This window comes from Mercurialis annua, linkage group LG8 (genome assembly GCF_937616625.2).
Source record: "Mercurialis annua linkage group LG8, ddMerAnnu1.2, whole genome shotgun sequence".
NCBI classification, from domain to species: domain Eukaryota; kingdom Viridiplantae; phylum Streptophyta; class Magnoliopsida; order Malpighiales; family Euphorbiaceae; genus Mercurialis; species Mercurialis annua.
In genome coordinates this window covers 4,072,991-4,100,363 of record NC_065577.1, presented here as the reverse complement: position 1 = coordinate 4,100,363, position 27,373 = coordinate 4,072,991, and the positions used below count along the sequence as shown (strand labels likewise).

Here is a 27,373-nt window from a genome sequence, read left to right as displayed (position 1 = left end):
CTGATGGTAGGTTACGGGATAGTTCAACTAAGTCAACCAATACCATCTGATACAGTCTCGGGATAGTTCAACCATGGTGACTCGTACCATCAGTTTAATCCAACAATCGATATGAGTCTCGGGATAGTTCAACCATGGCGACTCGCTAGATAAAGGCCGCGGGATAATTCAACCATGCTGACCTTCGTATCATACACAACAAGTTAGTCTAATTCTATTTGCTAAGACTTACCTGACACTAGTGATCATACAGCCTATTGACATCCAATAGGTAGTTGTTTCCTCGGATCGCACACCAGATTCTTATAGTTAAAACAATCAATCAACGATATAGTATACAATAAAATCATATAATATGCGATGTATGTGATAATATTATTTATAATTTATCAAATAACTTTTACGAATAATATACGAAAGTAAAATATAACTCACATTGACCGTTATCCAATCAAAAAAACTTTCGATATAACTATCAAATCTTAATCCAAATGCGTCGACCTTGTAGCTTGCTGATACGTCTGTTACATGTTCAAATCAAATACACATTTAGTATATAAATGTGAACCTCGTGAACCTAAAACCCTAAGTTATAGATTTAGGTTTTCCCAATTCGATGGTTCACGGTTCGTAAGCTCAATAACCTTTAACTATTATCTTATACTTGTTTAATACCCTTCGAGATATTCGACTAATTGATTAAACTTTGCTTGAAGCATTCATTGTGAAACCCTAATTCAAAATGTCAAGTTCGACGATCGTTTTTCACGTTTTCGGAGTTCACGAGACGCTATCGGGTCGGGGTACATCGTGTCGGACCTCGGCACGACGTACAGGGATCGCCAGTGGCTAGGCACAATGTGCCTAGCCCCTTTAACGGCGTGAGACATGGTCTGGCGGCGTGAGAGGTTGTCTCGCGTCGCGAGACTCAGCCTCGCGTCCCGAGACTACCATAACAGCCCCTCGCACATCACGTTTTTCACACTTTAGCCTTCTGAATCCATCCTGACATGCTTCCATACCTATAACCCACAAAACAAATCTCTGAAACGATAAAAAATGATGATTTTGACGTGATTTAAGTGAGTTCGACTCGACCGTAATGTTAGTTAACCCAAAACAGCCAATAACCATCAATTCACACAACCAAAATGTCAAGCTTATCTTATTTTGAAGCTTAGAGATGATACAGATCGAGTTTCTGAAGAAATCGGAACGAGAATAGCGCGATTCGGACGTCGAACGGCGAAACCCTAGACTTCATAAGCTTTCTCCGTTTTCTAAACTTCTCCGATCTTCTTCTTCTTTCTTATGAATTCATTCATATGAATTCCTATATATATGATGGCTACATAACCACTTCTATCCCTCATTTCATTAACTTAAATCATTTCTCTTTCAAACTTATCCTTTTAACCAAACGGTTAATTACTCGCTTTAACTCAATTACGTACGTATTATTTATACCTAAATAAATAACACTAATCCAAAATTATTATTTTCCGTCGATAATCTCTTGATTGCAATTTCCGAAAATTAACTTATTATTTACCAATTTGGGACATAAACTTTATTTTAATAATTTTTTTCAACGTTTCTTTTAGTCCCAAATTTTATCTTTGAATTGAATTCTGATACCAAATTTTTCGTATTAGAATTCTTAAAACCGACCTATTCGGGTCTTGCCTATCCAATCACTTTTATATTTTTTATTCTACTAGCTCGGGTTATCGGAAATGGGATAAATTGCCAACTCCGGCAATACCAATCGTACATGGTATTACAAACACCTCAGCAATATTATCAGCAACATGAACTTAGCATGAAGCTTGAACACAGTAGAAGTTTTTTTTTTAACAAAGAACACAGTAGAAGTTAAATATGCTAATAATTGAATTTTACTATATTACTAAATGATAATTTTTCTTAATACGACAACTCATGTGTAGAATTTGATTAGTTATATTTTCATTTGACAGAATAAATAAAATCTATTTAAAAAATTTCTTCTCAGCTTTTTCTTTAACAATTTAGATATTTTAGCAACTAGGTATCACAAGAACCTGAGATAACATTCATTTTATGCTAATCCATTTTAGATTCTTAAATTATAGTATAATTTTAATTTATCAGATTTTTTATTTTCATATGACTTTTTCAGATTCTTAAACTTTTATTTTTTTATGCATTAGGTCCTTAAGTGAATCTCATTTGCTTTATTGGGTTCTTAAATTTTTACTTTTTAATTTATTGCCTCCTCAAGTGATTCTTAAGTGGATCTCCATTTAAAAACCAATGAACCAAAAAGTGAAAATATAAAGATTTTAAAAAAATAGAGGATGAGTGACCTGATAACTAAAATCGTATAATTTAAGGATCCAAAAATGAGATTAGCCTTCATTTTATACCAAAGATTTTCAAGTAGTATCATTATCTAACAATAATTAACAAAAGTGTCTAAAAATATCACCGCCATAAATATAGCGAGCAGTCCCTTAAGAATAGGTAGTCCAAATACATATATCTAGCTAAAAATTTCAATATGTAAATCACAAAACATGTTAGACTGTATGGTGTTTAATTAGTTTAATTTATATTTAGAAACCCTAACTAATAACAAAACTAGTCTTTAATTACCCTAATAACAATATTTCAGCCTCGTTTGTAGCTAAAATTTCCAAATATTTCATGATTTTCCAGCTATAAATATGCCAACATCATATCTTCATTTCAAATCAATTAATCACAAAAACGTTTACAAATACATACATATATATAGACATACAAACTCGCTTAATAATTTCTCCGAATACTAATAATATCATCATGGAGTCTTATAACTATAAATGCACTATCTTAACATTTTTCTTCATTGTCTTGTCGTTTTCAAGTACGAACGTTAGCCTTGCTCGCAAACCTCCTCCAGTATTAATACCGGCACCAGCACCGGCACCCGATTCACTTCAATATTATGCGAACATGCAACAAACTACAATATTGCCACTTGATCCGAGAAGTGCACCATACATGCCGGTGAAAGGCATGGCTAATCCCTTCCCTACGGGTCAATTGGTGGCCGGTCATACCGAGCCACTGTGGAACTAAACTCACCCCATCAAATAGTACTTGACATAATAATTAATTAGTTTTCCATCCCCAATCTTAGATTATGGAGGATTAGTTAGTAATGTTCTTTTGAATGTAATCATGAAACTAGACTGTATAGAGTTAATGACATTGATCAATTGTAAAAAGAATTACTTAAATTTTTTTATTAAATTTGTGATTACTCTTTTCTTTCCTCAAATATATGGTACTTTTGTCTCATATTTACTTCTATATATTTGCCTTAATCAAAGGTTTTCCAGCTGCATAATATGTATGTATAAATAGTTTCATAACAATCTATCTTAAGACATCTATACTTTTGATTTATTTATTTTTCGTCTTCAAGCGTTTTTGTTGTTTTACTTAGTTTTTATATTTAAAAAAAAAACAATTTTATGAAATCCTTATGTTAACGGACATGTGAAAATGTGGTGCACTCTCCATTAGTACATGGATCAAGTAAAACTATTTTCGACCAAATAAAAAAAAGATTCATAATATTTGTGGGATAGACAAAATAGTTGCATAATTTTCTGTTTAATTTAGGCAAAATACTTGGGCCATGTTTAGTTTTTGAAATGGAATATTTTGGAATAAAAATAAGAGAAAATTAGAGAAAACACTCTATTTTCTAAAATAATAGTAAATTATACCTCAACAAAGAAAAGATAGAGAAAATACCTCATCTTCTTAGCACTTTTATTTTTTTACTCTAAAGTCTTTTTTTATTATAATCATACTCATTTCTTATTATTTTTTACTCTAACCATTTTATTTTTACTCTAACATGAGTATCTCCCTTTTTTTCTCAGATTTTCTACTCTTTCTTTCTTTCTTTCTCTTTTTCTCTTTCTTCTTCTTCTTCTTCTCCATTTGTCTTCTTCTCCATTTTTTCTTCTTCTTTGTTTATCTTTTTATTCTTTATCACGCCGCCGTCGTTTCTTCAACGATCCGCCGTTGCTCCGCCTTCGTCCCGCCTTCGTCCCGCCTTCGCTTTGTTTTCACGTCGCCGTTGATTTGCCGTTCTTCCATATTTTAGCGATTTTTTTTTTCTCAACTCGTGGTGATTATTACGATTTATTTTAACTCTCAGATCTAAAAAAATTGTTCTTGAATTTTTTCAGTTTAAGATCTGAAAATCTGCATTAAAAACAATTTTATGATGAAAGAAAACAATTTTCTGCAGAAAAAACGATTTTCTGCAGAAAACAGCTCCTGGTTATCATATCGTTATCACTATGACGTTATCATATCATTATCATAACACTGCAGAGAAAAATATTTTTCTATAAAAAAAAACAGTTTCTGATTATCATATGAGTATCACTGTATTATCATGTAGTTATCATAATATTGCAGGAAAAAAAGATTGTTTATAGAAAATAATATTTGATTATCATATTGTTATCATAACATTATCATGTCGTTATCATAGCATTATTATATGATACCGAGATGATAATATTTATGGTACCTATATGATAATGTTATGATAATATTTATGATACTATTATGATAAACAGTGTCTGATTATCGTATAAGTATCACTATATTATCATATCGTTATCATAACACTGCGGTGATAACGATATGATAATGTAACTGTTGCTTTTTATAAAGATAAGTTATGATAATAGTATGACAGAGTTAATGATAATAGTATGATAACGTACGAAAAATAATTTTTTAAAAAATATTATGATACTGAGATGATAATGTAACTGCTGCTTTTATGATAATGGAGTAAAATTATAATTATTTTAATTCCGAGAGTAAAAACATAAATATGAAAAAAAGGTGAGGTATTTTTTGTAACTTTTCCTTGTTGAGGTAAAAAGTGCAAATATTTTTGTTTTTTAGGTAAATACCTAAATTTCCCTAAAAATAACCATTCTTTACTTTTTGGGAAGAGTACTTATTCCACAAAATCATAGAATTGCAATTCTATGGAATACTTATTCCATGAACCAAAGTAAAGAATTATTATTTTGTATGAAATAGCTATTAATTACTGTTTTTTTAATTAAGTTCTTCAACTTCAGTTTTATTTAATATGGCTCTTAAACTTTAACTTTTGTCATTTGAATGCTAATCCCTGATTAACGGATATGAAGAGAATGTATTACAATTGTCTAAAGAGCGCATAAAGTTTGACGATCTAAAAATTCATTAATCAATTTTGCAATTGGATCCTTCAACTTCAATTTTGTTTCGGTTAGATTTTCAAATTTCTATTTTGTTTATTCAACTCCCCTATATATGGAAATAAAGCATCAAATTATATAACAAATCAGAGAAATTCTTAGATAGATCGAGTCTACCACATTCATATATAAATTAAATCATTCATAATATAACACCTCATTAAAATGATGGCAATATCGTAATAATTGTACGATAAATGCATCCAAATTTTAATGGTAATATTATGATATTACCATCATTTCATAAGATATATCAATTTCTAATAAACTACTTTTACAGTCTAAAAATAACTCATAATGCAACGAATTTGCTAAATCAATATCAACCAAAATCCTAGCAAAATGACCAAAATGACCCTCCAATGTAGCTCTTAAATTCTAATTGGAACTTTAATTTTTAAGACAATATTCACCAAAGTGTGAGGATCTAGAAGTTCCCAAAAGATCTATAAAATCTAACCCAGGCTTGGGTTGTTGATTTTTCCTAGTAAGGATCAAAACAAGAGGTCCAACGTCGTATTCGAAGAAAACTGGGTTTTCGACACCAACACAAATCTTTATCAAGTTGAGAATTTAACAAAATTTGATAAAAACCACATCCTAAGGAGATAAGACGCCAAAAGTTTAAACCCCATAAAATAGACAATCTTTTCTTTAAACCCGGCAATTTAAGCTGTTGGTGGGGAATTAAGCTGGTTAATTTCTAAGTAGTTCAACTTCCAACCTAAGAAAATCAATAATTAATCACTTTTTATTAATTTAATAAGCTATCTATCTGACTAGTTATTTGGTACTATTTCTTGATTTGTTGGGCTAATTAATTGAGATGTGGATGATCAGATTATGGTAATTTGGAAACCTGTAGAAGCACTGACATTATGTCTTAGTTTAACTAAACTGAACAGAAGGGTTACCATAATTCTAATTTAAGTCTAATCAATATTTAATCTCTTCTGTTAGTAATATATGTGGCTGAAACCTTTGGCATACTTCTCAAAAGTAGCTCAGAAATTCAATTATAAGAACATATCATCTACATTGTAGGATAGTTGATCCTGGTCGTCCCTATAATTTAGGCTTAATTCAGTTCGGTCACCCGATTTTATTTTGTTCCAATTTGGCAACTGAACTTCGATTTAAGTGATATTGGAAGATTTTTAAGTGATTTTCAACCAAATTATGCGTACGTTGCAATCAATGTTTGATTATTTATATTAAAGTACACTTTATTATTTATAGGAGTAATGTCATAAAATTTCATTTTCTTTACATGTTTTATTTTAATTTAATTTTGATTTATAAAAAATGTCAAATTTATGCACCAACTTTAATTTTATGACAAATCGATACACCATTTTAAAATATGGTGTAACTTACTGAGATGGAAGTAGGGGTGTGCAACGGTCGGTTCGGTCACCGAACCGAAACCGAATTAACCGAACCCAAAATATTAGAAATTTCCAAAACCGTAACCGAACCGAATTATTTTGACGGTTATTTCGGTTAACCGAAATAACCAAATTTTATTAAAATTAATTATTAAAAAATAAAATAAAAATAAAAAATACTAATTTACTGGTATTGTATAGTTTTAAGGTTATTTAGTAGTTAAATCCTAAAAAAATTCAAACTTACCTTAATATTTTAAAAAAAATTATAAAAATAACATTGTAAATATATATAATTCGGTTATTTCGGTCGGTTCGGTTAATTCAAAAATTTCATATCCAAAACCGAACCGAACCAAATTAACCAAACTTTTAAAAAATGAAAACTGAAACCGAACCGAATTAACCAAAAACCGAACCAAACTAAAATTTCGGTTTGGTTCGGTCAAATAATTCGGTTTTGACCGAATACTGCACACCCCTAGATGGAAGTCATTCTGATTCGATGTAACCTGCTTACGTGAACATCATTTTACGGCATCCACCTCAACAAATTATACCAAATTTAAAATGGTGTTTCAATTTGAGACAAAATGAAAGTTGGTATATGTTATCTTTTTATTTAAATTTTACAACAGAAAAGATATGCAACTTATCATATAAAATTCATTAAAAAAAAAACTTAATCATCTTAAAATTTGCTTTTAAATTTACTTCATTTGATTGATTTATCAAATAACTAAATTTAATATTTCAATAAATGATATTATTCAAAATTAAATATTGATATTCAAATATTTGATTGTATTTTCTTCAATGGTTAAGTGTTATAAAAAAAAAGGTTGAAAACTGAGGCATCTATTTAGAAATATTGAGATAGTTCAGTTTTATTATTTAACCGAGTTAATCATTTATAATACATGCTCCTAACTTCAGTAAGTGTCACAAGTAACGAAAATGAAAGTATAAGGATCCAATTGGACAATAGTAAGGTTGGGGTATTTAATTATATAAATAGTGAAAATTCAGGGACTCTGTTACATGTATTGCCAAGAACGAACACTAAAAACGACAGCTTGATAGCTTGTTTATTTAAACATACAGCATTGGCTAGCGGATAATTAAAAGTTGATGATGGAAACAAAAACCAGATACAAAGAAAACCTGTATAATATATATAGCTAAAAAATAGTAAGAAAATACAGTAATCCAACATAACCAGAATTACAAAAGATAATGACAATCTGAATAACAAAAATTAGAATAATAATAACCAAACAAACAATAAAAATTTCTGCACTAAACATAAAAAGAGCAGAATATGAAGAACGCTATGTAAAATTCACCGAGGAAACATAAAATGTTCTGAATGTAAGCATTCATTTAAGGAGTAGTAGTAGTTGACTGAGGTGGTTTGATGTCTTTTGGAGCAATTGGTATGGTAGGCAATGTCGGCTTTGGAAGCTCCGGAAAGTGTGGGAAAGATGGGAGTTCCGGTTTCGGAAACTCGGGAAGCTTGGGGAGTTCGGGTTTTGGCAATTCTGGAACTTTTGGAATTTCAGGTTTTGGCAATTCAGGCACCTTTGAGACTTCAGGTTTTGGTAGTTCAGGGATCTCGGGGAGTTCGGGTTTTGGCAGTTCAGGCATCTTTGGGAATTCAGGTTTTGGCAGTTCAGGAATCTTGGGCAGTTCAGGTTTCGGAAGTTCAGGAATCTTGGGAATTTCAGGTTTTGGCAATTCTGACACCTTTGAGACTTCAGAATTTTGTGATAAAGGCACCTTTGGAACTTCAGGTTTTGGCAATTCCGGCAATTTTGGGACTTCAGGTTTTTGCAATTCAGGAACCTTGGGGAGTTCAGGTTTTGGCAATTCTGGCACCTTCGGAACTTCAGGTTTCTGCAATTCAGGTAACTTGGGTAGTTCGGGTTTTGGAAATTCTGGAACCTTTGGAACTTCTGGCTTCGGCAATTCAGGTAACTTAGGTAGTTCAGGCTTTGGAAATTCAGGCAATTTGGGTATTTCAGGTTTCTGTAATTCGGGCAATTTCGGCACTTCTGGCTTTGGCAACTCTGGCAGTTCAGGTTTCGGTAAGGTAGGAACTTCAGGTTTCGGAAGATTAGGTACATCTGGCAATTTCGTGTCGAGAAGCTGTCGAGCATCAACCTGAATTGATAAAGTGATGATCAATAGCAGAAAAAATGACGACGAAAGGCGAAAATAAACCATTTTCAGAAAACGGATTTGAGCTTTTGAGAAATTGGTAATTAAGTTTCTTTGTTGTAAATTTTGTGTGTTGATTCTGAGTTGTATTGAGGGTTTTTATAGATTTCAGAAGTGGAGAATTTACAAGTTTGAAGAGGTGAGTTGGTGGAAAAACTTGTGTACATGTAGTTCAACTTCTCACCTACAAATTTGTACTCATTATTCTAATATGTTAAGCCAGATAGTTGTCTGTTTTTCCTTCAAGCTGTAACCAATTTGAAGGACTATAGATGCTAATTAGTTTAACTAGATTCAACAAAAATTAAAAATAATGAGCTTAAAGTACAAATGAAAGGTATTTCCTTTTCGTTATTCTTTGGCAAGTACACCTTATCCTTCTAAAACTCATTAGTTACTTGTTAGAATCATTCTATGACATCTTTCAATAAGATATCTCCAACGTAAAAATGATTGATGCAACTCTCCTAAATTGATTGTAAATATAATTTTTTTGAATTTAATCAGTATTTTAAACCAAAGTGGTGTGCCTACGATTCAGCTAGTTTAACTGCTGGTTCAACCGATTCAACCATTGGTTCAATAAACAATTTTGACCAGTTCAATCCAATTCAATGTTGTCTAATTTGATTGGACCAGATTTCAGTTTTTTTAATTAATTTAGACTAGATAACTTGTCAATTCTTAATAGTTGAACCGAGTGGACCGAGCTAGTTTTTAAATCTTTGGTTTAGATATCATATTTTTATTAATGACCATTTTAGAATCTATAGTATTCTTGATGGATAATTCCATCAAAAATCAGCTAAAATCCATCGAGAATCAGGTTTTCTAATGAATTCTCGACGGTTTACATGTGTCTAAGAAAACTCGCGTTGAAAATAATTCTTGACACAAATAAAAATTACTCGCTAATTTATTAATGGAAAAGGGGGTCGTCGGATAAACATTTGTCGAGAAAACAGGGCTCAACATAAATGATTTAACGATTAATTTACGACGGACATACAATAATTTAGAAATAAAATTGGTGTTGATAATTTCATATGATTTTTGCCATCAGGAATCCATCGGGAAAAAGCGGCAATCCTATTTTGTAGGTAATCGTGTCGGTAATTTTTTTTTTCTTTCCCAATGGCATATTTGTGTAAAATCTGTGGGCAATTTCTGACGGGTCGGGAAAGCATCCTAATTTGCCGATGAAAATAATTGTCGGCACTTTGGGAAAAGATTTTACAATTTTTTTTATTCATTAAAATATAATAAGTGTACGTTATCTATATCTATATCTATACTATATATAAAAGCACGGATGGGGGGGGGGACAGGCAAATTTACCGAATAATCCTTTTTAATTTATTATTAAATAGAGGTTTTATAGTCATTAACTAATTAATTATTTAATTAATCACTAAATATATATTATAATTAAAGTCCTTATTAGGATAGATAGCTAAATTATCTCCTATTTAGTTTTTAAGTACTCATTAGGATACATAGCTAAATTATCTCCTATTTAGTTTTTGAGACAGATTAATATTGCTAATTTAGTATAGAAAAAATAGCTAAATTGTCTCCAAATTAGCAGGAATAGCTGCTTTTTAGTTTGATTGAAGTTGAACTACAAAATAAAAATACTGTATTTAATCAATATATTATTATTTAAATTTCTATCCTATTATTATTATAAATATAATTAATAAAATTAAGTTAATTATTTAATTATAGTTATTATGAAACTAAAATAATTCATAAAATATAAAATTAAATTCTAACTTCATTAATAATAACATGTAAATTAATTATTCTAATCAAACTCATAATATATTTTCTAACTTTTTAAAAATCTAACTTTATTAAAAAAATTATTTAATTGTATATACACCCAAACAAATTACTAACTTTAGAACCTTCATATACCAATCACTAATTTTAATAGCTTTACGTTGATTTATCTATACTATATATAAAAGCACGGATGGGGGGGACATGCAAATTTACTAAATAATCCTTTTCAGTTTACTACTAAATAAAGGTTTTATTGTCATTAACTAATTAGTTATTTAATTAATCACTATTATAAATAAAGTCCTAATTAGAATAGGTAGTTAAATTATCTCAAATTTAGTCCTAATTAGAATAGGTAGCTAAATTATCTCCAATTTAGTACTAATTAGAATAGGTAGCTAAAATATCTCCAATTTATTTAGTATGTAAAAAATAACTAAATTATCTCCAAATTAGTAGGAATACCTATCTTTTAGTTTGATTGAACTACAAAATTAAAATATTGTATTTGGTCCATATATTATTATTTAAATTTTTATCTTATTATTTTTAAAGATATTATTAATAAAATTAAGTTAATTATTTAATTATGGTTATTATAAAAACTTAAAGAAATATAATTTCGGTATGGAAAAAAATTTAATAACCGAATATATTATATTTACTTTTATAAAAAGTCTTAACTAATTTAATATTAATTGTAAATAAAAAATTGATATAATTATAATAAATTTACTAATATGTTCATTGATGAGTTACGTTACGAGCCACGTGCATAGCACGTAATGCGAAACTAGTAACAATAATAATCTATAAAATATAGAAATGTCTATATTTTTATATGATCTCTAATGATGCTCTTCATTGGAAAAAGTTTTTTTTTTAAACAAAGAGCATTTTACAAATAAAGAGTGATAATTTTAATTTTAATCAAAAGAATTCTCTAATATTGATAATTTTAAAATTATAAATTAATGATAATTTTAATTTTAATAAAAAAATTAAATTTTTATCTTATCAATAAATTTTCATTTTTAATCTATTTATATAGCTAGTTTTTATATTAAAAAATATTATTATTATTTAAAAAAACAACTTATTTTGAAGTTTGAAATTTTAGCCTTGAAAAAATAAAATTGAGAATGAAACTCTAAAGCTAAATAATAAAAATTCTATTGAATTTTTAATTTATTGCCAAATTTTTTTTAATTTAAAAGTTTGATAATTTTAAAGATTTTTTTTTAAAAAAATGTTCTAAATTATAGTATAAAAGTATCAGTTTTTTTTTTGACAATAAGTTAAAATATTCAGAAACGAAACACTTCTCACAGAAAATTAATGTTGGTAAGTTGAGAAAATAAAGAAGTCAAATGTCTATAATTTCAGTGGTAATTGATGTCCAATAAAATTTTAATTCTTTTCAATTTAGTTAATTAAAATTTTATTTCAATAAAGATTTTTCAAGACAAAATGCACGTTGTAGCCAGATTTTGCTTATTTTTGCCACGTGACAATCAATTTTTGCTTATTTTTCCATAAATTCATGTCACTTAGGTATAATTCCATTTTAAAAAAAATTACGATAACTAAATTATATAAATAGCAAATATTTATGTAAAAGAATAGCAAAACCCGGTTGCCCCGTATGTATATTTAGCTAAAATGCCTCTCGTTAAAATGAAAATTAAAGTTTAATATTCGAAATGAAAACAAACTAAATTTAGTCACCAAATTACATTAAAGGTTTCATACTTCGAAAATCAATTACCCATATTTTTTCCCTTAACTAAGTAGTATTTGGAAGAAACGCAATTGTAGCCTTGTAGGTCCTTAAAGTTATGTTTTTGGTAAATGAGTCCATTAAATTCAATATGGCACAACTGCATCCTCGAGTCTTTCATTCTTCTTTATATCAAGCTCTTTTAGAACATTGTTTAAAAAAATAACAAAATACATTAACAATACTGTAATTGTTTTTTGTAAGAATTACCTCAAAATATGTTCAAATCCGAACTTTGTAATTTCTGTTTCGAAAGTCTCTTGAAATTTCTTCTTAATAATCTATGTATCGTATCAACTTCAAAAAGAATCAGCATCAAAAAATTACAGCTAATTAGTAGTTTGTTTATTCAAACATACGACAATGCCAAGCGGATAATAAAGAAGTTGATAAAAGCAAAAGTTATTTTATCATATATATAACTGAAGAAATAGTATAAAATACAACGATTCAACGTACGTATAAAAGATAGACGATCTGAATAAAAAAAATTACAAAACAATCAACCGGACATACAAATACAAACTTCTGTGCTAAACAATATATGATGCAATAATAATATTGAATGAAGAAAGCTATGTGAAATCCACCGAGTATACATAAAATGGACTAAATGTAAACATTGATTCAAGGAGTAGTAGTAGTTGACTGAGGTGGTTTAATCTCTTTGGGAGTGATTGGTACGGTAGGCAATGTCGGCTTTGGAAGCTCCGGAAAGTGTGGAAGAGGTGGGAGCTCAGGTTTGGGGAACTCGGGAAGCTTGGGGAGTTCGGGTTTTGGCAATTCTGGCACCTTCGGAATCTCAGGTTTTGGCAATTCAGGGATCTTGGGAAGTTCAGGTTTTGGAATTTCAGGTACTTTTGCAACTTCAGGTTTTGGCAGTTCAGGAATCTTGGGGAGTTCGGGTTTAGGCATTTCGGAAATCTTGGGGAGTTCGGGTTTTGGCAGTTCAAGGGTCTTGGGAACTTCAGTTTTTTGCAGTTCAGGAATCTTGGGAATCTCAGGTTTTGGCAATTCCGGCATCTTTGGAACTTCAGGTTTCTTTAATTCAGGTAACTTGGGTAGTTCAGGTTTTGGAAATTCCGGCACCTTTGGAAGTTCCGGCTTTGGCAATTCAGGTAACTTAGGTAGTTCAGGCTTTGGAAATTCGGGCAATTTGGGCATTTCAGGTTTCGGTAATTCAGGCACTTTAGGAGCTTCAGGCTTCGGAAACTCTGGTATTTCAGGTTTTGGTAGGACAGGAAGTTCAGGTTTTGGAAGATTAGGTACATCCGGCAATTTCGTTTCAAGAAGCTGTCTTGCACCCACCTGAATTGACAAAGCGATGAGCAACATCAAAAAGAATGATGGCGAAAAGCGAAGATAAGCCATTCTGAGGAGAAGAGGGATTCGAGGTGTCGAGAAATGATAACAGAGTTTATTGTTTGTCAGTTTTGTGTGTTGATTCTGAGTTGTGTTGGGTCGGTTTTTATAGATGTTAGAAGTTTCAGGAGTAGTTATTTTATTTTGTAGGCAAAAATATGCTTTTATAGATATCGGAAGTGAGTTGGTGAAAAACTTTTTACATGTAGTTCAACTTCTCACCTACAAATTTGACTTCAGTTTTCTAATATGTTCATAGTTGTCTGATTTTCCTCCAAGGTGTTACCAGATGAAGGATTATGCATATTAATTAGTTTAACTAGATTCGACAAAAATTATTGAAAAATAGGCTTAAAGTACATATGAAAACTATAAACTTTTGATTAATTATTCTTTGGTAAGTACACCTTATTCTTTTGAATCTCGTTAGTTATTTTTTAGAATCATTCTATGAGTCACCACATCTTTCAATAAGGCACCTCCAACGTAAAATTGCTTGATGGTGCCTCCCCCTAGCGGCGGAACTAGGACTCCGGCTTAGGTAGGCGAAATTTTTATTGTTCGATTATTTTTTAAAAAATTAAGCATAATGATACCTCATATGGCTGTTTTTTATATAAAAAAATTAATCTAAACATGTTACTTGGAAATTTAAAAATAATTAAGCCAAACGACGTGTCATTTATCTATTTTTAATTTATTTATTTTAGATAAACAACATGTTTGGTTTAACTTTTAAGGGGTAAAAAGATACTCATTAGAAAGAAAATAAAAATATTTAAGGTTGTTTCTAATTTTAGTCCCAAAAATTTTAAAAAGTAAGGGGTCAAACTTGTCCTTTAACCCTTAAAAATTTAAAAGGAAATTAGATGTACCTGTTGCAATCAAAATAAGGTCATTTTCGTTTAATTTAAAACGACGTTGTTTTGATGGGGCAATTTTAACAAATAAACAAAGGTTGTCTTACCCATTTGTTGTTTGGTTGCAAGCTCTGCAACTCACCTTCAATGGCGAACAGATCAGACTGCGATTGGGTCGGAGGTGCACCGCTTGAAGGTTCTTGCCAGAGGGGTGGGGCGGCACCTTGTCCCACCCTCTTTCCTCACCTGTTTTGTCTAAAATTGATGGTCAATAAAATTTATTGAATATAATTAGTGTTTTAAAAACTGAATTAGTGGTTGAATTAGTGTGGCCACGGTTCAACCATCGGGGTTTTATAGAATAAAAAATAGACTTGCCTCATGACACAATTGCTGATTCAACTGACGGTTTAACCGAATTAATTGCCAGTTAAATTGGCCATTTTGACCAATTCAATCTAGTTCGATTTGGTCCAACATAATTGGCCCATATTTTTGGTGTTTTGAATAAGTTGGACCGGAACTAACCGATTCTCAATTCAACTGGTTGAAACGACTGGTCGGTGTTGGTTTTTAAATCATTGGTTTAAATATCATATTTTATTAATGATCATTTTAAATTTTATTGTATTATCGATGGATTATTTCATCGGAAATCAGCCAAAATGCATCTAGAACCAAATTTTCCTAATGAATTCTCTATTGTTTACATTCGTTGATGAATACTTTGGTCCAAAAAAATTTCTTGACACAAAATAAAAGTTCCTCGATAATTTACCAATGGAGAAGGGGGTCACCAAATGAACATTCGTCGAGAAAGAACCACTCAACGTAAATGATTTATCGATCAATTTACAACGGTCATACGATAATTTAGCGACAATATGGTGTTGGTAATTTCATTTGAATTTGATTTTATGGCTAAATATATTTGTTTGATCCCTGTATTTATACTCATTTACCCATTTGATCCTCTATCTTTTGATTTATCCTATTTAACACCTCAACTTGTAATTATTGTTTGTTTAACCTCCGGAAAAAGAGTGAAGTACAAATGCGTTGATGTGGTGAAATTTGCTGATTCGCTTGCCACCTAACTAAACACATCACCAAACTCAAAAAAAAGAGGGGCAAATGGTTCAAGTTGCAAAATATAGGGTCAAATTGGTAAACGAATAAAAAGACTTAAAAAAAATCAATCTTGTAAGTTTTAGGAGTATTGGCAAAATAAATCCTAACGTCTCATTTTTTTGTGATTTAAGCATAACGTTTAAAACTTTACAAAATAAATCTTAACCTTTCCAATTTTTGCACATTGTATTTCCGGACACTATTTGCTTATGTGGCAGCCATATTATTGGTATATTAAATTCCAACGTTTTAAAATTTTGCAAATAAAATTCCAACGTTTTGCATTTTTGCAACCTGTAACCTAAAAAAGATGACAAAATGGCTGGAATTAGAACTTGGGCTACAATTTCCAAAAATTGAAAAGGTTAGGATTTGTTTCGTAAAATTTTAAACGTTAAGTTTAAATCGCTGAAAAAGTGAAACATTGTGATTTGTTTCGCCAATACCCCTAATTTTTAACAAATAAACTCATACTTATAAAAAAATCAAATGCAATTTTTTTGAAAAAAAAAAGATTAACATGTTTTTATTTATAGTTTAGAGTTATATATTAAGTGTTTTTATTTCTAAATTTGATTTTAATGTTGGATTTTATTTTAAAAAAAAAAAAAAAAATTGGGATGTCAAAGAGTTAAAACTGGTTCATGTGTCAAAATGTACCTTTATTATATGACACATCGGCTTAAGTTCAAGGGTCTCACGTGCCATTTTTTATTTGTAACCAAACTCTTGTCCCACATGCACAAGGAGAGGGTTAAACTATTATAAAAAGGTTTAAATGCACAAAAAATCATCAACCTTCGCGTGTTTTTGGTATTTAACATAGTCTCTTAATTTTGGCATATTTAACATGAACTTTCCATTTTTTGCAATTAAGACCACACGTGTTTTCTTTTGAAAAATGGTGTTATTTTACATCCAAAACGTTGTCGTTTTAATCTAAAACAGCGTCGTTTTACATCCAAAATGGTGTCTGTGTCTTTAATTGCAAAATTTTAAAAGTTCATGTACTTTTTTGCCAAAATTAAAAGATTATGTTAAATACTAGAAACACGCGAAAGTTGGTGATTTTCAGTGCGTTTAAATCTTATAAAAATGACAATTTCAAATGTTAAGTTGATATAATTTACAAGTTGAGGTGCTATAGCGTAAACTAAAAAATAAAGGGTCATATGAAAAAATTAATACAATTCAGAAGTCAAATAATGTATTAAGCTGATTTTTCCTCCAAAAGCGGCAATCCCATTTGTAATTGTCTCTTGAAACTTGATTTTTTTTTAGAATTCCTCAAACTTCATTAATCGAATATGAAACAGTTACATTTGTAAGGAATTCGGGAAAATTCGAAAATAAAACCCGATAACCTGACATGAAACGTACAACATGCTGCCTGATTCGCAAATCTACTTACGGAAATATAAAACAAATTATCTAGCTGTTTCGCCAATAAAGTGTCGTCTTCGCTCAATTTTCAATATCACCCGCAAACTGATTTATGAAATCAGAAACTACAGCTGTGACATCCGATACAACCAACACATGAAAACTCTTCATAGAAAAAGGATAACAACCTTTCACATAAAAAGGATAACAAACATTTCATATAGAAAGGACGACAAAACAAAATTCCTAAAACAAACAAACAAAATACAATATTAAAAAAACTATTATAGCCCATAAACGATTTCATCGTTGTTGTTGAAAGATATCCAATCTATTTTCGATTCTTGATTTATAAAAATTTGAATTGGATTTACGTTTCGTCGATAAATGTTAATACATCAAGAAAAAATTGAAAAAAGAATTGGCTACTTATTATACTATTTGAAATTCAAATAACATAAAAAAAAAAGATAGCTACCGTTAATAGTATTACTTAAATTATTGACGGCAGTCAAAAAAAATTGAAAAAAGAATTATGAACAGCTAGAGTTTTTTCAGAGAACCTTTCAAAAAATAACATCCATTTATACATCTGATTTCTTTTTAGATTATTAATTTTGATGTGCTCTTAATGCTTATGGTGGTTGATATTTGATGATAATCATCACTCATCAGTTATAGATGAGAAGAAAAGTAGAAGACAAGTTTCGGGGACAAAAAAGCAACAGCAGATAGGTGATATTTTTGTTTTAATTGAAAAAAATTACCATTTTGAAAAAACTAGGGCAAAATTAGCCAATTGTACTGTTCACCGATTTTATCCAGTTTTTCTGGTTCAATACGGTCTGATCTGGTTAAATTATTTTGGGAAAAGTTAAAAAATACTTAATTTATGTAAAATAATACCAAATATATGGTTTTTTTTGGGACTAACAATTATATTCCTTAAATAATTACTGTAGCACATGAATCATTCAAAAAAATTGAGACAACACGTACTTGCATGGTTAATTAAAATTTAATTGTACACGCGTCATACAACTTGCTGACATTTGTTGGAAGAAATAAGATTAGGCAATGATTCTAAAAATGAGTGTACATGTGCCATTATGATTCATTTCAATCTATTCAATTTAAAGTATTTGAAAAAAGAAATCCATTTTTATTTTTATTTTTGCTTACTGAAATAAGCTCAATATCCATCATATTAAAATTTATTAATTATTTTACATAATAAATATGCTAATAAAATATCTAAACTTTTTATATTAAAAATAATTAACTAATTTATTACAAAATCCAAACTTTTAAAATATATATTTAGCTATCATTTTATTTTCATAAAATTTTAATTACAATTTCTATTTTTTTAAAGGTAATATTTTAAACAAAAATTTCGTTAAGTCTAACTAAATTTGTATTGATTATATTAATAAAATAACATATATATTATAATTAAAAATACTGAATCTTTTACATTTGTTGATATTATTTTATTAATTAATTTGAAACAGATTAAATATCATTTATTAAAGAACATGTATGAAATTTAAATTAAATTGTATATTAAAATTATATGAAATGTATGTTTAAACTAAAAACAGCGAGACCAATTTATATACTAAATGTATATAGATAATATACCAAAAGCATACTTTATAATTATTTTGACATTATAAAATATATACAAAGTATACATAAAATATACTTATTATTTTCTATAAAGTATTTTTACATTACGAAAAGATTACAGAAAAAAGACCGAAAATATACAACAAATATAATATCATTTTAAACAGTTTCTATCAAATTCAAAATCCAACATGACATAAGCTAACAAAGTATATACGAAAGAAATACAGAAAAAAGACTGAAAATATACAACAAATATAACATCATTTTAAACAGTTTCTATAAATTCAAAATCCAACATGACATAAGCTAACAAAGTATACACAAAAATACAGAAAATAGACATAAAGTATACAACAAATGTTAGAACTGAATTTGGAACAACTAATTATCACATTCTAAATCAAACATAATAATTCGTATACTTTTTATATATTTTTAGTATATATTTTTATTTTCATTATCCGTATAATAATTTGTATATTTTTTATATACTTTTAATATACTTTTTATATTTATTATTTTTTATAAAATATACACAAACAGAAAGTATACAACAAATATTAGAACTGAATTTAAAACAGTTAATTATCAAATTCTAAATCAAGCATAAAAATTTGTATACTTTTTATATACTTTTAGTATATACTCCCCCCGTCCTGTTTTAGAAGGGACAAATGAGTTTTACACAAATATTAATAAAATAAGACAATATTTTATTTTGTCATGTTTACCCTTATTAAATAGTATAGTTTCTCCTAATAATAGAATAAATGCATTGTAAATTAAATTGCATTTAATGCATATTGAAATAAGTAAAAGGATAAAAGTGAAAGTTCAATATAAATTGGCACAAAAAACACGATATGGCCTTCTTAGATGGGACAAATAAAAATGGGATATGTCCCTTCTTAAACGGGACAGAGGGAGTATTTTTATTTTCATCGAAAATAAATTTTGCATTATCTCTTTAATATTAGAGATGTATCGAAAATTAATCATATATTTTTTATAAATAAAAATAACAAATATATAAAAGTAATTCCTAATATGAAATATTAGAAATAAAAACCAACTTCCATACATGTGATGTTTTTTTTTTGTCAAAAATGTTAATCGACTCTTAAGAGTCTCAATTGTTAGTTTGTTAGTTATCGAGGTGTGATTCAAACCCACAACCTCTCGATGTACTTAGAGGTGCCTTAGTCATCCAAGCTAGGCCCACATTGGCACACACATGTGATGTGAGGCTCATCATTGTTCCCAAAAAAAAAGTAGAAAGTCTACTCTCAGTTCTTATGTAATCACGTGTCTCTATAGAGGGAACCACCTGTAAAAAAGACATAAATGATCCCCACAAAAATAGACAGGAAATAAACAAATGACAGAGATAAAAGCTTGGTGGACCAGTGTCCGTGTTTTGAGGAAGCAGAAGTTGCGTGTTGTGCGCAAAAACTCTGACACATCACGTGTTGTGCCAAACCAAAATCTTTTGTTGCAAATGTTAATAAGAGCACGTGATTTTGAAATTATTTTTCAAAATTAAGTGTTATGTCTAATTTTTTCAATTATTTTTTTGGCTTTAATAAATTAATTGGACTGGATAATAAGCCAAATTTTGGTTCAACCGGTTCAACGGGCCAGTATGATCCGGTCCGATTTTCAAAACAGTGCTTCACACTAATATGTTTAAACCTTGCAAGTATAACAATTGAAGGCAATGGTTCGAATCTCCTAAACAATTTTATCTTAATATAGTTTACTTCAATATCTTAGAGGATTGATCTATTTTTAAGGCTTTTATACTATAAATTATATGGCCTATAAATAAAATTTTGTTTTGATTCTTCAACTTAGCAAAAATATATATTCAAGTCCTTGTATAACGAAAACGACCTTGTTTCATTTTACTCGAAGACGTAAATTTTACCCTAGACGGTATCATTTTCGTTATTCATAGACTTAAACATGTATTTTGCTAATTAGTTGAAAGATTAGAAAAGAACGATATTTTGTATGAGGACCAAATAACTAAAAATGATACAGTTTAAAGAATTTAAAATGAGTTATTCTTATCTTAAAAGATATTATATGCCTTAATGCATGTCCTGTATATTCTTTTTCTTTATCTCATTTTTCATGAGGAATTTATTAACATATATACATAAAAGAAATTATATGTAAAACACATTCACTAAATTTTCATGCTATGTTATATGTTACACATTAAAATGCCATGACAAGTTCATTAGTAATGCATTTAATTGGAAAAATAAGAAAATGATATCTATATCATTTATTTAAGTGATATCTGTAAATAAAATTATAATTTATATATCTAACGTATAACCTTGTCATAACTTTTAATTATTTTCATTCAATTTATTTATCTTTTGCAATTTGATACAGACGAGTATATAGATGTTGGTAAGGAAAATGTTACCTATCATAAATGTGACATATACCTGCATTATAAATTTACGGCTCAATCCATATTTTTCACTTTTAATTTATTTGATTTTTAGTCTATTTTATTTTATTATTTAGTTTTTATATTTTTTATTTTTATTTATTTAATCCTTTTACAATTAAATATTGCAATGATTTAGTATTTAATAGATTAGAGACGAAATAAATAAAAAATAAAACTTTAAAAAAGACAATACAAATAACAAATTTATAAAAAAATTAGACGAAGACAGAAGTACAGAAACTAAGTAAATAAAAAGTGAAATTTTGTAAACCCTAGCCGACTCTCTTCTCTTTGCTCTCTAATAAATCCTAACTGCCTAGAGCTTTTTTTTTTATTTTTTTTTTGGCAACCGTCAATGGATTTATTTTTCTATTGACGGTAGCCACCTCTTTTGTTTATGTTATTTTAATTTCATAAAATATAATTAATAGCCAATTCTTTTTCATTTTTCTGACGGATTAAAATTTATCACGAAGCGCAATTCAATTATCAAGAAGCGACGATAGATTGAAGATCTTTCAGTAACAAAATGAATTCGTCTATGAGCTATAGTAGTTTTATTTATTTATTATTGTTTGTATTTTTTATGAATGTTTTACTTTGTCCTTTTTTTATGAAAGGTTTGTTGTCCTGTCTCTATGAAAGGTTCGTTGTTAGAAGGAGTTGTTGTCTCTTTTTTAGAAGGAGTTATATCAAGTGTTGATTGAATCGGATGTTGTGAGTTTGCGGGTGTTTGGAGAAGTTTGAACGAAAAGTGATTGAAGACTGCACTTAATTCGCAAAACAGTTAGTAATTTATTTTATTTTCATAAGTAAGGTCTGCGAATCAGGCAGCATGTTATCTGTTCCATGTCAGGTCATCAGGTTTAGTCTTTAAATTATCCCGAATTTCTTACAAATGTAACTGTTTCATATTCAATTTAATGAGATCCGATGAATTTAAAAAAAAGTAAATAAAAAGTGAAAATTATAGAGATAGTAGATCAAAGACCAAATAAATAAAAAGCTTAATTTCATATAAAATCATCACATTTACACGCTTTTTTATTTTAATCATATTCTTTAGAAAGTGTCAAATGAAATTGCCATTTTTCATTATTTGCAAACCTATCACGAATGTGAAAATTTGGTGTATTTTTGTTGACTCGACAACCGGAATCAACAAGAAAAGAATAAGTTTAAAGTATTTTTTTGTGTTAATTAGAGCATTATTCACATCAAGACATTTATTTGAGAGGAAAAAATAACAGATTTTCTCATCGGTGATAGATTTGTAAAAAATAAAAGGTGGTACTTTTATTTGACACTTTTTAAAGAACGTGATAAAATTGAAAAAAAAACGTGTAAAGGTGGTGATTTTATATAAAATTAACCCTAAATAAAAAGTAAAAAGTAAAGGAACCTGAAAATGGATTATGTCTAAATTTAATAAACATGAATATGGCGTATTTTAATTAACTAGTCTCGATTTACGTGCTACGCACGTGGCTCTTAACGTGACTTGTCAAATATTATAACTATATTTACAATAAATAATTGATAATTATTTTTATAATTATAAATTGTATTTAAATATAAAATATCATATAATGATTTACTTAGTAGTTATTAGGAATAGTTTATCTTATTTATAGAGAATATAAATAAAAAATATCAAAAAATAATTAAATATTAATTTATTAAAAGTAATTTATCTTAGTTAGAATTATAGAAGATTAAATAATAATTAAATATTTGAAGTGGTTTATTTTGATTAATATTCTAAACAATTATTTTAACATAATATTATAAGTAGTTTATTTTAGTTTGTATTCTAACTCATTATTTCGATATTTTTTTTATTTAATAATTAGGTTTTATAAGTATACAGTCGACCCTCTAATAGTTAATATTCAATAAATTAATAATTCTAATAATTAATAAAAAATTGAGAGAACCAACTTCGTTCCACGTCGGATAATTAATAATTCTATTATTTAATAATTAATAAGATGTAAAATATATTCTATATGAATATTAATTATTAGAGATTTTTTTTAGAAGAAATATATAACAATTGATGATTTATTTGAGGCAATACTAACCTCAATTCATAAAGTGGAAGCTAAAATACCATCAAATTATGACTTTTTTATTCGTTTGAGAAATTTCAAGGGAAGTTATTAGATAAACAAATCAAAGTAAGTGAAGCATCTCTAATATAAAAAGATATTAAAAATTATTTTACTTTATAAATACAACTTCTTGATAATTATTGTTTAGTTTGATATCAATTGATATTTTTTAAATTAAATATAAAATTATCTTTTTTAAATTGAGTGATTGTAAAGTGTATTTAGTTAGTTTTTTTATAATATAATATTAGGTCTTTTAATATAGATGCTTTAAAATATTTTTTATATGTTTTATAAATTTTTTATACAAATTCAATAAATTAATAATTCTAATAATTAATAAATTTTTGATCCACCATGTGTATTAATTATCAGAGAGACGACTGTATTTAATAGTATAAATTTTTTGAACAAAATATATGCTACAGACGTTTAAGAATTCTACAATTGAATATACAATTTTTTTCTTTGTTTAGATTTAATTTGTTAATTTTTTTAAGTGCTTTTCATCATCACTTCTTTATTTTAAAAGCATTTATTACGAAGATTTTAATTCAATGATAGACTTTATTGCAATTTCATAAACTAACACTAAATAGGTTACTTTCAATCGTTAACCTGGCAAAAAGAAATTGTCTTGCACAAATGTAGTACTCCCTCCCTCCCAATACAGTTGTCTACTTGCCTTTATTACACAGTTTAAGAAAAATAATTATTGTGTATAGATTTTATAAAAGAATGAAGGTTCAAACACCCCCCCCCCCCCCCCCGAACTTGGCACGAAATATCAAATAAACCCAACCTCGCAAAAGTGGATCAAATCACCCTAGAACTATGCAAAAACGTATCAAATACCCCCTTTCCCACTCTCATCCTAGAGAGTGAACACACTCTCCGGTTTTAAATGGATTTAAGCGGTTTTAAATGGTTAAAAACTTAATATAGTCCTTAATTTTTATTTTATTCACAAAATTGACGTTTAATTATTTTTATTTTTTAAAAATTTAAAAAGTTTAAACACCATATAAATTTTAAATTAAAAAAATAGGGACCATTATTAACTTTAACCATTTTATACCATTTGACCCTAAAATCATTTAGAAAATAAAACTTAAAACCTAATTTTTTTTATCCTGCCGCACCATTCTTCCCCTTCTCCATATCTCATCAAGCCTCCTTCAACAAAAACAGCCGTCGTTTCCTCCAGCAGCAACCACCAATCGTCCTTCGACAGGATCAGCCGCCGGTCATCCTCCAACAGCAGCAGAATCATCCTTCAGCAGCAGCCGCCGATCGTCCTTAAGTATTAACTCTCTTCCCATTTTTTCTGGTGGCGGAAGATTGGTGCAGCGGTGGAAGAAGATTGATGTAGCTGTGGCGGAAGATTGACGCGGCAGTGACGGAAGTAGCAGCCGGTCCATCCCAACAGATGTCTTCTCGCTTTTCCTGTTTGTTGTCACCAGAGGTGGAAAAGTTGCTGCCACCGTACAAACAAAAATTAAAATTGAAGTAAATGTTTATGTATAGATTGTTTGAATTTTAATTTTTTTGTTGTTGGATTTATATATTTTTTGTCAAAAATAGCCTACTCTAATTGTTAGCGGGGGTTAGCGGGAGTTAATGTTAGACATTTTTTAAATAGACACACTGCCCGTGAGTGTTGAGGGTCGAACCCTCAACTTCATACACATATCATTAGAGCTTGGCCAACTGGGCTAAGTCTTCAAGTGTTTGTTGGATTTATTTAAATCTTAGTATTTTGTTCTTGAATTTGTTTAAATTGATAATGAAGAGTTGAAGAATTAATTCCGGTGGTGGTCTGCTCTTGGAGGGGTGGGGAATTGATTAGGGTTTTTTATTAATATTTTAAGAGTTTAATTAGCATTAATTTTGAATAATTACAATTGATTATGAGAGTATTAGATTTAATTAGAAAAAAGGGTAGAAAAGTCCCAATTTTATATTAATTGGATTTTAAATTAAATTTAATTAGTTAGTGTTTTAATTAAAGTTAGCTAGAGTTAATTAGGGTTAATTTTTTTAAATAGGTTATTGTTGGTAAAAATACGCAAGCGTACGTATGCCAACTTGTAATACAGACTGTGAAGTCCGGATATCATACTCACAAGGAAAGCTCTAAAGACAACCAGTTAAGAAACTCAATTTGAATAGTCGAAAAGACAATTTTTGTTGGTTTTGTAAATTAAAAGACAGATATTGATTAATGTAGATTAAAGTAAAGTAAAACTGTAATTCAAATGATGTTTTAACAATAATGGGAAAAGCAGGGATTATTAATCTTTGTTATGCTGTTTATTTAATTTGGGTTATGGATTGTATTGTTCTGATATGGTTCGGACTAATCGGAAGCACCTAAAACTCTCTCTCGAGCAATTGCAGGCAAAAGTATAAAACTAATGAATAACAGGTTAATTACTCACTCACGTACAATGATTAACCTAATTACTGATTAATTGAATGATTATGAAGTGAATCCTAAGAACACGCATTCGTTAATTCACTTTCGCGCAATTAACTCCTACGTTCCTAATTATATTGTTCTATTCCAATTTCACTCTCTCGAAATAAAATCAAAACAATTGGCAAAGGCTAAGTGATCAATTCAGGCTAGGCATTAAGTACAATAATTAAGAACATATCAAGAACAAAAACCCATAATTCCGATTTAACTAAACAGACATAATTTGATTAATAATCCCCAACGAAGGGTTTAGCTACACATAATAATGAAAATACTAAAAGCAATCATTAAAGAATTCATACTAAGATTAAATAAAATACTGAATTTGAAATTGATAATAATCGTACCTTGTTCGAAAGTAAACTAATGATAATCGATAACAAAATAATGAAGAACTGATAACTTCGATAATCAAACGATAATAAAAATCTAATCTAGGGTTTATGTCTAATGAAAATTTTTCGAACCCTTGTTCAACGTTACAAACTAGTATTTATACGGCTCCCGAAACTAAAATCTAATATTAGGTCGAAATTGGTGAATACCCAAAAGTGCCCTTGTGTTTTTGCAGTTTCCGGAATTGATTCTGGGGCATTTTTGTCCGTTTTGCGAAAGTTTGCACGAAGTGTGCGAGCGGGTACTGGAGTGTGCGATCGCACACTCCTTCACTTGGCCAAAAGTCCCATTTTTCCTCATTCTCTACTGTATCCTTCGATTTGCTCGCACGCTGATCTGCAATGGAGTGTGCGAGCGGGTAGTGTGCGAACGCACACCTCCTGACTTGGCCAATTCTTCATTTTTCTTCTAATCTTCAATTTTGCTAATGTCTCCTCCCAATTAGCTCGCACACTGGTCTGTCATGAAGTGTGCGAGCGGGTTATGGCTTACTTAACCCCAAAATGACATTCTTTAATTCCAAATTCCGCTTAATCGCACTCTTTGACCCCAGGACTTCTAGAAAACATCAAAAACGCTCCAAAAGTCTCCATATTTGCATTTTTCTCCTGAAACACTCAAATTGATAATAAGCCACTAATAAACTCAAAAACGACAAATATAATGCAAATAATGACTCCGAAAACAATCTATAAATAGGAGTATTTCTACTCCCATCAGTTATTCCACTCTAGTTTTTAGTCAAAAGGGTGAAACCGATCCGATTTTGCCAATTTGTGGGGTGATTTGATCCGGTTTTATGAGGTTGGGCATAATTATTTGATCTTTCGTGCCAAGTTCAAAGGGTCTTTTGAACCTTCACTCTTTTATAAAATTTTACTTACTTTTCTTATAATACTACTATTTAATATAAGGTTCACATGTAATTTATTTTTATTTTATTTATCAGTGGATTTTAAATAAGAGTAATATAGGAAAATTTTGTGTAAAAGTTAATTATTTTTTGAAAATGGTCAAGAGTTTTGCGATAAAAAAAATTTCAATATGGACAA

General features: G+C 29.1%; 2 protein-coding genes across 2 annotated transcripts; both read right to left on the bottom strand.

The window, feature by feature from the left end:
• Positions 1 to 7,852: 7,852 nt before the first annotated feature.
• On the bottom strand, positions 7,853 to 8,993 carry LOC126660071 (protein PELPK1-like). The gene has a single exon (XM_050353403.2). The coding sequence runs from the start codon at positions 8,924 to 8,926 to the stop codon at positions 8,084 to 8,086; it is 843 nt and encodes a 280-aa protein (XP_050209360.2). The 5' UTR covers positions 8,927 to 8,993; the 3' UTR covers positions 7,853 to 8,083.
• Positions 8,994 to 12,878: 3,885 nt separating this feature from the next.
• LOC130014726 (protein PELPK1-like) lies at positions 12,879 to 13,987 on the bottom strand. Its single transcript, XM_056103890.1, has one exon. It carries the CDS (start codon positions 13,857 to 13,859, stop codon positions 13,116 to 13,118), a length of 744 nt encoding a protein of 247 aa, XP_055959865.1. The 5' UTR covers positions 13,860 to 13,987; the 3' UTR covers positions 12,879 to 13,115.
• Positions 13,988 to 27,373: the final 13,386 nt, after the last annotated feature.

Coding starts and splice junctions, on each gene's coding strand:
- LOC126660071 (XM_050353403.2), bottom strand. CDS start 8,926: ATGGTTTATTTTCGCCTTTCGTCGTCATTTTTTCTGCTATTGATCATC.
- LOC130014726 (XM_056103890.1), bottom strand. CDS start 13,859: ATGGCTTATCTTCGCTTTTCGCCATCATTCTTTTTGATGTTGCTCATC.